Source organism: Ostrea edulis, chromosome 6 (genome assembly GCF_947568905.1).
Source record: "Ostrea edulis chromosome 6, xbOstEdul1.1, whole genome shotgun sequence".
NCBI classification, from domain to species: domain Eukaryota; kingdom Metazoa; phylum Mollusca; class Bivalvia; order Ostreida; family Ostreidae; genus Ostrea; species Ostrea edulis.
Window position 1 is genome coordinate 15049244 of NC_079169.1, and position 12744 is coordinate 15061987.

The 12744-nt window shown below is 34.5% G+C and overlaps 1 protein-coding gene across 2 annotated transcripts in view; it reads left to right on the forward strand.

Moving 5' to 3' along the window:
• The first annotated feature begins 2311 nt into the window (after nt 1-2311).
• Nucleotides 2312-12744, forward strand: part of LOC125648134 (uncharacterized) — a 15059-nt gene continuing 4626 nt past the window's right edge. Inside the window, exons 1-3 of one of the 2 annotated variants that reach the window (XM_048875060.2) lie at nt 2312-2464; nt 4401-4482; nt 4988-5047. In XM_048875060.2, coding sequence (XP_048731017.2) covers nt 2426-2464; nt 4401-4482; nt 4988-5047 — 181 coding nt within the window. In that variant the 5' untranslated portion in view covers nt 2312-2425. The remainder of the gene's footprint in view (nt 2465-4400; nt 4483-4987; nt 5048-12744) is intronic. The other variant, XM_048875063.2, reaches the window with a different exon arrangement.

A 12744-nucleotide genomic window follows, 5' to 3' on the forward strand; every position in this document is an offset into this window, starting at 1 on the left:
CAGACCCATCGCGGTGGATCAATCCTCGTGTGATGTCACAGGTTTTTGCAAAAATCTTTATTAAATTAAATTTTGCGCATGATAGAAATATATCTTTCAGAGGAATTTATTCACTGAATAAAATGAAAGAAAGAAAAAACCTGGTAAACTATTGATTGTGAAAAAGTTGATATTTTCCTTGGATGATCAATTATTTATTATAAAATGATGTTGTCAAGGGCAATAACTCCTATGCTGGTATTTCCTTTAGAGTATGTTTATTATACAATGATTTCCCTAATATCCACAATTAATTTATACATATTTATAAATTAGCAACTTTTCTAGAATGTTGACTTTAAACATTTGTCATGTTAACAAGTTTTTATCTATTTTTATTGTATGAATGATGAGTCACATTTTATCTATTTTTATTGTATGAAGGATGAGTCACATTTTATCTATTTTTATTGTATGAATGATGAGTCACATTTTATCTATTTTTATTGTATGAAGGATGAGTCACATTTTATCTATTTTTATTGTATGAAGGATGAGTCACATTTTATCTATTTTTATTGTATGAAGGATGAGTCACATTTTATCTATTTTTATTGTATGAAGGATGAGTCACATTTTATCTATTTTTATTGTATGAAGGATGAGTCACATTTTATCTATTTTTATTGTATGAAGGATGAGTCACATTTTATCTATTTTTATTGTATGAAGGATGAGTCACATTTTATCTATTTTTATTGTATGAAGGATGAGTCACATTTTATCTATTTTTATTGTATGAATGATGAGTCACATTTTATCTGTTTTTATTGTATGAAGGATGAGTCACATTTTATCTATTTTTATTGTTTGAATGATGAGTCACACGAGGGTGAAACTACCTTCATATTAAAACAAATCTTTGATTTATAGCACAAGTTTTCCTATGCATGATTCATATCCCCGCATTTTTACATTGCTTCCACCAAATTTTTATATTTAAATATACAAACATATTTCCCATTCCACATGTATCAAGACTTACTTTCAAACTCCATTTCAACTGAAACCCACAGCTTTAATGGAGATCGTATGTGTACGTAGTCATTTTAGGTTACCATTCAATTCGAACCAGGCTCACAGTCCCTAAATAATTGCTAGATCATAAACACCCATCTGCATTTCCCCCTAAACTGCAGTTTTGACGATTTAAAAATTTATGAGAGGTTAGCAGTCGACTTCCTAATTAAAGTGAAGGTATTTGGCCAGATTAACATTTTTGTGATAGACTGACGGGCGGGACAATAACCCTCCGTATTCGTGAGAGCAAGTTGAAACAGGAAATGTATGTTGATTATAGAAAGAGACTAAGACTTTATGTCCTGCGTGGACTACTACTTCACAGCTGCCTCACAGAGCCATTCTATCGTATCTTAAAAATAACAATTGTGTCAATTATACGACGGAAGTACTTTGATTTTTACAGAGGTCCACTTAGGACTATCAAAATTTATTTCACGAATTCTAGAGTTCGTAATACACAAATCTAATCTGTTATATCAAAGTATAAGTTTTGTTATAACGGATCTTATTTGTTATAATGAATATCTGAAATTCATTATAACAGACTGGATGCCATAACGAATTTCATGTATTGGTTATCAAGGCTTTAAATTAAATTTCAATAATGTTATAACGATTTTCATAGTGCATTTCCATGGATTCACAAAATAGATGAATTCTCTCGAATTAATAACAACGGATTGTAACATCTAGTTTTTCTATATTCATAAAATATTTATCTTGCTTTATGAAATGCCGTTGACTGTTGCCGTGGGTTTTGTTTGGGGGGTGGGGTGGGGGTGGATATGGCTAGTTAAGCGTATTTTTACTATGCTTACTATTCTAATATTCAAATTCGTATTAACATTTTATTTGATTCAATTATAGAAAAGTTTAATTATCCATTACTAAGAATTTATATCCGATGTCACAAAATTACGGAATCTGTAGTTACGAACATTTCTGAATTTGTCTTCACAAATTTTGAATCTATTACTTCACGTCGGAAAGAATTTGTCCTCATAAATCATGTGTATATGTGGGAAAGAATTTAGCAAATAGCTTTAATGAACTTTCTATTCTTTGTTACATCAGATTTGATTTTTTTTAAAAATCCACTTTGACGAATCAAGTAACTTCGATGCAGTAAATGAAATCCGTCTTACGATAAAGACTTTCATAATTTTAACATTTTCGATTTGTTACCAATTTTTGTTTTAGAATTGAGAGGTCTTAAATGGGCCTCCGTAAACTTATGTGGCAGATTCATTCAATTAAAGAGGCCCTATACATTCAATCTTGACATACTTTTTAGGAGAAAAAAGATTCCATCGTTTGACATGGTGAACAAAAGGATGCGACCTGATTAAAGGCGTAAATATTGATGTCTTACAAAGGAAGTGATTTTGAAACTTTACTTAAGGTATTTAATTCATCATTTTTTGACGCAACTGATAACATCAGCTTTCAAGATGCTTTTAATATGTAACATTTTATGGTGTTAAATCAAACCTTACAAGCTGCAGTTTTTGTATTCAAAACAATATTACCGTATGTACGTTTCTGCAATGCTATCAAGTAATAAACACATCAGGGATTTTATTGTTCTTAAAATGGCACTTCATTTCTAGTTCTGAAATAAACATACCATATGAGAGAGAGAGAGAGAGAGAGAGCAATGATGGTTAGTTGTCCTATCAACCAAGTCTGCAGTCTACCAGCAATACAAGGACTTAGATATAATTATTTAATTTCATTTCTGTTTCATTGTAATTGTGAGATCGTTATAATTGTCGGGAAATAAAGGTGAAAGAATAAAAATTCTAGAAACAATAAAAGGGTTAAATGGCACATAAAGTGGCATTGTTAACGATAAAGGACGACTTTACATCAAAATATTGAACTACACATTATGCATATCTAATTCCAGCTTCTCTCTCTCTCTTTCTCTCTCTCTCTCTCTCTCTCTCTCTCTCTCTCTCTCTGTGTGTGTGTGTGTGTGTGTGTGTGTGTGTGCCTGTGTTTTGATATTTAGTTTCTTTAGATCTTGACTTTTTTTCTGTGTTTTGATATTTAGTTTTGTTTTTTTTAGTTTCTTTAGATCTTGATTTTTTTATCTGTGTTTTTGGTATTTAGTTTCTGTCTAATATGATTATAACCCAAGCATATAATTTAATTTAAAACCACAAAGACCGTGACTATTGCCTTTAATTACGTTTTTTGAAAAAATATCTGATTTTTTAAGACACCAGATCAAAGAGAGATAATTCAAGTTAAGTTGATATTTGTGTTTCCCCACGTTCTGCTTCATTGTTTATTATTATCATAGACACATTGTATTGTGGTGTATCGTTAAACAATGAATTTTCCGTAACAGTACCCAATTAATTTTTTTTTAATTAAAAAAAAATATTTTCTCTGAAAATGCTCATGCTATCTGAAATGGAAGCATTTCATAATTTATTGGAACATAAGAAAACAAACTATAAGAAAAACTCCCAAAGCCTTACTTTGAGGCCATGTCTCTCTGTGATCATGTATATCATGCACAGAGCTTGGTATTCCTGTGTATTGGCTTATGTATGAAATATAAGTATTTGCAAGCACCAACATCATAATATGCAATTTCTCTTTTAACCTTTTTGCCTCAGCGAATTTAATTAAATCAACCAAAAATGTACAAGTAAAAACAGAGTTCCAAGTACGTAATCAAAAATAGCCAATCCTAGATGCGTGGGTTAATACAACACTTTGTAGTTCTGTCAGATCTTGACCTCGGATGTCTCTGAGTATGATTAGATAATCATATCTTTGGCCTTATTGTTCGCCATCGTTTTGCTTTTTTACGCTTTGGAATAAGTTTTCCAGGTTAATGTTTCAACTAGACAGTAGTAATTGTTTTTCTAGTCAGAAGTAACTGTTTTTCTAGTTAGTAGTCTTGTTATCTGTGATAATCATTTTTGTGTGAGACCAGGACAGATTGTGTGTAATTAGATGTTTTATATCTGTCGATTTTCCCCTTTTTGAACTAGTCAGTAGTTCTTAGTGTGAATTATTTTGGGGGAAATCAGGACAGATGTGTCGATTTTGGTGCAATGATAAGGCATTGTTTCATTATTTGCTGCTTTCCCCCTTTTTGTTTGTGAACCTTTATTTCCGTCCTTTGTTTCCTTTAATACATGACATCTTCGCTCTTGCACAGTGTTGCTGTGCTTTGGTCTATTCTAAGATAAACTTCAGTGAGCTGTTCCCTGTAACGGTAACAGTATAAGACATTTTTATGGACTGCAAAGATATAGCTTCGAAAATAAGGAAATGTATTTTAGCACTGGAATTTCAATTAAGTTTTGCTTCTTTAGCAGAGGATGATTGGTGTCCTTGTGTCGCTACTAGTTCTGAGTACCAGTGCATTCCTCCCCGGGCGATGTCACATCTTAAGAGGTAACTGTATTTTATGCGTCGTAATTTACTAGACAGGTGCCCGTTTTAAAAGAACAAAGAATTATGTCTCTACTTTAATAGTTAGTTTATGTACGGGTATATTGTTATGGGTCAAAATTACCCCTAAAGCAGCAGAATTTACTAACAAAGGCAATTAAACAAATAATAAGATTTATTCACAATTATTGAAAGAAAACTGTAACAATAGCAAAGTACTAACTTAAATGAGGTGAATAAGTCCGTGTCGAGCTGAATCTACACACAAAAATAGTTACTTCCAGAGTCCTAGTTCCCAGTTATAAAACAATCAAAATGCTTAATGAATTTTCTAGTACAATCTTGAAATACACAATTATGCATCAATTACGTCATCTTTCTACCAAAGAAGCAAACATCGAGCTTTTGAGCAATCTAGGTAACAGGTGTCAATCGAGTACAAGTAGTATATACCAATATGTACATATGTAATATATTAATGATGTAATATTTGGAATATTTATTTTAGATATGCAGGAATCAACTCAGTTTTGGACGAACTCAAAACAAGAAGGATTTCGGGATACGGGTATGTTATTTTATGTTGGGAAATGAATTGGACTTATGCCTTTGGAATCTTCACAAATTGTGATGATAGTCATTTCCTCATGAATATGTTGCAGCTGTGAACAATGCGCGGATGAATCTGCATAAATATAGTACGTCTATATTAACGGCTGGGAATTTTGACATATCATAGATACATGTAAATTTTGCTATTGATATCTTTATATATTGTAATGATAGTCACCTCCTTATGAACGCGCTGCAGGGGTGAATAACACGCGTATAAATACAGATAAATATAGTCCGTCTAGTCAAACGTTAGGAATTCCACTAGAAATGAAGGTGAAACGTAAATGTAAGAAATGAATTTATTTCTTAGATGACTGCGTTCCCTTGTATGGTATAAATAAACAACATAGCGGATTTTGCTGGCTTTTGTTGGTGGTGGTTTAACGAAATTGGTATATAAATCGAGTTCGATGCATTGCAAATGATGTAACGAAAGCAAGGTTGCACCTAGGTTTTCTCACATTATCACCAGTGTGAGATCGACTTTACCCATGTGAGACAGCCATGTGAGATTTTTCTTTCTCACATTATCACCAGTGTGAGATCGACTTTTCCCATGTGAGACAGCCATGTGAGATTTTTCTGTCTCACACTGCTGCGACGTCATTTGATTGTGACGTCATATATTTTCTATGATTTACGTTACACGGTGAAGATTTACGTTACACGGTGAAGTAAAAATATTTTACATTGTTATCTTTAAATTTTAATTTTGTATAGCTTTCTGGTGGACAACCTTGGGTTTATTAGTTTACACTTACAGTGTAAACCATTTTCGGGTATGCTCTTTCTGCCTATCTAATTAATTTTGGCATCGAAGTTCAAATGAGGATTTTGATAATCTAAAATTTTCTGAAAGCTCCTAATTTTATGCACTAAACTGTAGTTAAAATGTGAGAAAAATAATCCTTCATTATTTACTCGTGTGGGATAGGGAAATTCCACCTCTGGAACAAGATTCGCTGTCTAGGACTCGGCAAAGCCTCGTCCAAGACTGCGAATCTTGTCCCCTCGGTGGAATTTACCTATCTCACACTCGTACTAATGAAGGATTCTATTATTCTCACATTATCACCAGTGTGAGATCGACTTTACCCATGTGAGACAGCCATGTGAGATTTTTCTGTCTCACACTGCTGCGACGTCATTTGATTGTGACGTCATATATTTTCTATGATTTACGTTACACGGTGAGTATTTACGTTACACGGTGAAGTAAAATTATTTTGCTTTGTTATCTTTAAATTTTAATGTGTATAGCTTTCTGTTGGACAACCTTGGGTTTTTTAGTTTACACTAAAGTGTAAACCATTTTCGGGTATGCTCTTTCTATCTAATTAATTTTTGCATCGAATTTGAAATGAGGATTTTGATAATTTAGAATTTTCTCAAAGCTCCCAAATTTATGCACTAAACTGTAGGTAAAATGTGAGAAAAATAATCCTTCATTATTTACTCGTGTGGGATAGGGAAATTCCACCTCTGGAACAAGATTCGCTGTCTAGGACTCGGCAAAGCCTCGTCCTAGACTGCGAATCTTGTCCCCTCGGTGGAATTTCCCTATCTCACACTCGTACTAATGACGGATTCTATTAGTCTCACACTGCTGCGACGTCATTTGATTGTGACGTCATATATTTTCATTGATTTACGTTACACGGTGAGTATTTACGTTACACGGTGAAGTAAAATTATTTTGCTTTGCTATCTTTAAATTTTAATGTGTATAGCTTTCTGTTGGACAACCTTGGTTTTTTTAGTTTACACTTAAAGTGTAAACCATTTTCGGGTATGCTCTTTCTGTCTATCTAATTAATTTTTGCATCGAAGTTCAAATGAGGATTTTGATAATTTAGAATTTTCTCAAAGCTTCCAAATTTATGCACTAAACTGTAGTTAAAATGTGAGAAAAATAATCCTTCATTATTTACTCATGTGGGATAGGGAAATTCCACTTCTGGAACAAGATTCGCTGTCTAGGATTCGGCAAAGCCTCGTCCTAGACTGCGAATCTTGTCCCCTCGGTGGAATTTCCCTATCCCACACTCGTACTAATGAAGGATTCTATTAGTCTCTCTAGAGCAATACAGACGGTGATGGCAACGAGGGAAATAAGGCTACCGAATCTACCTGTATAAGCCTGTAACCTACTGAAATCGTGCATTTACAATTTGTGCAAGCGGAGCAGAAATGTATGTTTGCAAGGGATGAGAATCTTGAGAGAAACAAGAGATGTTTGTAAAACACATATGCCCCCCATGGCGCAAAATTGAAAAGGGTTATACACACATATCATTTAATTGAGAGTAGTATCATCAATTCAAAATATTGAGCAAACAATATCTTCCGATGTCAAGAGTGTATTGACCATGTGACCTAAAAATCAAAAGGGGTAATCAACTCCTGAAGATGTACCAGTGTACCAAGTTTGATGTCTGTCAAGCAAAGGGTTCTCAACATATTGAGCGGGCAGTATATTCCTATGTCCAGTTTGACCCTTGACCTTTGACTACGTGAACTCATTATCAATAGGTGTCATCTTCTGATGATGTACCAGTGTACCAAGTTTGATGTCTGTCAAACAAAGGGTTCTCAAGATATTAAACAGACAGTATATTCCAATGTCCAGTTTGATCCTTGACCTCAAATTCAATAGGGGTCATCTTCTCCTGAAGATGTATCAGTGTACCAAGTTTGATGTCTGTCAAGCAAAGGGTTCTCTAGACATTGAATGGTCAGTATATTCCTATGCCCAGTTTGACCCTTGACCTTCGACTTCAAAATCAATAGGGGTCATCTACTCCTTAGGATGTACCAGTGTGTCAAGTTTGATGTCTTTCAAGCAAAGGGCTCTCAAGATATTGAGCGGAGATTATATTCCTATGTCCAGAGTAGATTGACCCTTCACCTTTTGACCTGAAAAACAATAGGGGTCCTCTTCTACTCATAACCAACCCACATATGAAATATCATTATCATCAAGTGAATGGTTCTTAAGATATTGAGCGGAAAACATGTGGTCTACTGACCGACCGACAGGTGCAAACCAATATGCCACTCTTCTTTGAAGGGGGGGGGGGGGGGGGGCATAAATATTACATGTTAACATTATCAAACAAATATTACATGTTAACATTATCAAACAAATTGTGCAGCTTTATAGCAATACATATGGTGTTTGATATATTGGGATAAGACGATGAAAAATGGAAGTTCTTCTCGAGAAATATTGCAATCTTTTCTATGTTATGAAATAGGTAGGATTTACGAACAAGTAATTCACAATGCATTAAAAACTTATGTACAACATATGTCTATACCACAACACTAAACACGCAGAGATGGTCATTGAGATGGCGATCAAAAAGACCAAATAATCCTATGCCGCTTCTCAAAAGGAGTTGTCCAAAACTAAAATACTGTTCCTGGGAAGATCCGGGTTAGAATAGGTCCTCAGTATCCCTGCTTGTCATAACAGGCGATTAAATAGGGAAATGGGCAAAAAAATCAAGGTCCAGCATAGGCGTAGCTTGGGTTCGAATATTACCGAGGCAGGGGTCTGGGAGGCGCAGCCCCCCAGAAGCTATCGACATTTTAACAACGTAAAAGGTGTTGTTGTTGGTTTTTTTTTTACCGAGGCAGCTGCCTCGGTTGCCTCAATGGAAGCTACACCACTGTCCCGTGTCGCAGCAGGTGTGGTACGATAAAGATCTCTTCCTGCTTAAATGCCGTAAGTCATGAGCGTAGGCCTAATTTGCCAACTAAATTTTGCAGCCCTTCACCGGCAATGGTGACGTCTCAATATCAGTGAAACATACTCGAGAGGGGCGTAAAACAATATTCAATTAATCTTAACTACTGATCTAGGGAATGATGTGGAAAAGAGTATAATAAAAGAAGAAGAAAAAATGTGAAAAGCATTCTGAAGGCCAAACAAAGCGCAAATCGAACACGACAATTTGTCTTATGTATCGAAGTTAAAATTAAAATGCCCTGAAAATTTCTTTATTTTAATCGAGTGATACACTGTAATATCTGAAATAGGACTGAAGAGTTCGGCATGTTGACGAATGTCAACAAGCTCAGGAGGATGTTTAAAGTAAAATTGCCGGGAAAACAATTCGACTTTTATTTCAATTAAAATTGAATTATACACTCCTTAACTAATGTCCGATTCCATATTATTTTAGTATTTCCTTAAAATCTCGTCTTGAGAGTTCTTGATTAATCATACAATGGTGCAGTGATTGTTTATCATTTAACGTCCCCCTCCAGAATTTTTCACTCATATGAAGACGTCAACATTGCCGGTAAAGGGCTGCAAAAAATTAGGACTATGCTCGGCGCTTACTGCCTTTGAGCAGGGAGGGATCTTTATCGTGCCACACCTGCTGTGACACGAGATCTCAGTTTTTGCGGTCTTATCCAAAGGAACGCCCCATTTTACCGCCTCTTACACTGTACAACATGCAAGGGGTATTGAGGACCTATCCTAACCCGGATTCCAACGGGAGTACATTGATACGTGAAAACGTACGGTAATGTGACAGATTCCTTATTTGAATATGGTACTAAAATTTGGTATCTTGAAATCTGAAGGCATAACTATTTTGAGGATGACATTTTGTGAGTTTTTAAGGGTAATATGCTTATTATTAATCATGAAGTAGTTTATCAGCGGTTATTAGTAGTTCATGCAAAGTTACTAGACCTCACAGACTGTGGGAATCCGGATTAAAATGGAATAGGTCCTCAGTTTCCCTTGCTTGTTGTAATAGGCGACTAAATGGGGCGGTCATTCGGATGAGACTGTAAAAAACTAGGCCCCGTGTCACGATAAAGATCCCTCCCTGCTCAAAGGCCGTAAGCGCCGAGAAAAGGCCTAAATTTTGCAACCGTTCACCGGTAATGGTGATGTATCCATAAGAGTGAAAAATTCTCGAGAGGGACGTTAAACAAAATACGACCATCAAATAATTGTAACCCTTTGTACATGTACTCTGGAGTTGAAATAGAAATACGCTAGAGTTCCTCATTGACATTATCTTCGTGGTCTTTTGTGATCAGGTCTTCTAACAGTTTGTTGGAATTACCATGGGCACGAATTGTGCCCCTTTGCTAGCTGATCTGTTTCTATATTCATATGAAGCAGAATTTATTCAAAAACTTCTACGTGAGAAGAAATTTTTTTTCTTGCTGTAGCCTCCAATTGGACATTTAGATATATCGACGACGTTTTGTCTATTAACAATAGTAATTTTTATTCATATGTTGATTCGATATATCCCTATATCCCTTTGAGCTCGAAATAAAAGACACCACAAAGTCGTCCACTTCTGCTTCATACTTCGATATTTATTGATTTGAACATATTTTATTGTATAAATATACAAAGGGATTGGTTACAAGTTCTAGCAACTTAGAAAACCTCCCCCGTAAACAAAATATATTATGTTATACATGTACAAATAAAGATTGTCGTACCACAGAAAATATAATATTCGTTATAATTTACAATTAGGATAATATACAATATATGTTTAGGTTCATGTAAGTACATAATCAGGCATAAAATGCAAAATGTTTTTTTAAAATTATGAAATATAGGTCCGATTAAAATCTGTTAGAGTTCTTGATAAACTTTTAAACTGCTCTGAAAATATGAAAAATTACATCATTTGAAAAATATTCAGATATTTTATTGAAAGTAAACATTAATGACAAACTGACAACTCAACTGTATGACAAACGGGATGATTTCAACTTCATCGTCAACCTCCCATCTTTATGTAACAATATTCCATTATCACCTGCATATGGTGTTTATATCTCTCAACTGATTCGATACACAAGAGCTTGTTCTGCATGTGGTAAGTTTTTATATCGAGACAAGCTACTAACAAGCAAGTTGATGGTACAGGGGTTTCAATAGTCTCGATTGAAGTCAGCATTTCAAAAATTATATGGTCATTATAACGATCTAGTTCTCATTACAACCTATCATTGGGTGAAATGCTGTCTGACGTGTTTCATACCGATTGTTAGGCCGTTCTTAGCACACTGATTTTGACTACGGAATAGGGTTCACGGCGGGTGTGACCGGTCGACAGGGGATGCTTACTCCTCCTAGGCAGGGGTCCGTGTTTACCCAACTATCTATTTTGTATTGCTTATAGGAGTTATGAAAATCTTTACTGGGATAAAATCCGCGAAACAATGTGACGTCATAATTGAAATAAGTATATCACTAAGTATATAATAAATTCTGATTTTTTCTGTTATGTAAGTTTTATTTATGCATAAAATAAACCATGCAGCTACTAAGATCTGAAGAAATTCGAAATGTTATACTGCTGTCGTGTTATTTCTGTCTGATCAATATGATAGTATACTGATGACGTCATGACTATACATCGAATGACGTTGAAGGAATTTGTGGAGTATTTGAAATATAGCAATAGGTTTTCCTACTTCTGGAGGAATTATTTTATTGATTAACAAAGATGTTAAAAAGGGGGTCACAATTTTGAAAAATTCTAGTAGCGAAATTCAGTGGCTAAAACTCTGTAAAACTTACTTTGGTTTTAACAAAGATGTCCATGTTTGCTATGTTTATATGCCATCTTCCAATTCCTCGTATGTAGTTAGACATAACCTAGATGTCATGAGCATGTGGTGATTTGAATGCAAGAACAGCCAATGAAACAGAAAATGTACCTATGCCTAGTGATGATGTGGGTTACAATTTACTCCCAAGATTCAGTCATGATGATGTATGTAATGAGAGGGGAAAGTACCTTATAGATTTGTGTGTTTCTACTGATGTACAGATTTTGAATGGCAGAACATTTGGTGATCTTTCAGGAAAGTTCACCTCTTTCCAATACAATGGAAAGAGTGTTGTTGATTACTGTTTAGTTTCAAATTCCTTTGCCAATAATGTGTTATACCTCTATGTACATGATCACATACCAGTTCTTTCTGACCATCCAAAAATTACAATTCATATTAATTGTTCATTTAAAGAAATTGTTGCTCCCAATTTAGACCATTGCACTAATATACCTTTTTCATATGTATGGAACAAAAGCTTTGAAATGCTTTTTTTAAAAGCATTTGATAGATCAGAAGTTAAAGACAAAATGTTACGATTTGATGAATGTGCAAAAAGGGTATGTAGTTCTATGGGTTCAACAACAGATACTGATGAACTATTGGGAAACTTTAATAATATATTATATAGTGCCTGGAAGCGCTCACTAAAGATTAAATCAAGTAAGAAAACTAAACGTAATAAAACCCCTAATCATAAGAAATGGTATGACAAGGATCTTGCCCATATGCGCTCTGAACTAATACGGAAAAGCAAAATATATTCAAACTTTCCAAGTGACCCAATTATAAGAGGGTCCTTCTTCAGATTCCGTAAGTTATATAATCGATGTTGCAAACAAAAATATAGGTACTTTAGAACAACAATCATAAACAAGTTAGATTCCCTATATGAAAATGACCCAAATGCATACTGGAAACTTTTGAAAGATTTGAAAGCAGAACAGCAAACAAATGACCAATCCATTAAGATATCTAGTGAACCTACTCAGTATTGATAGCAAATTTAGTACTCAGAATAAATAGTTTGAAGACCTC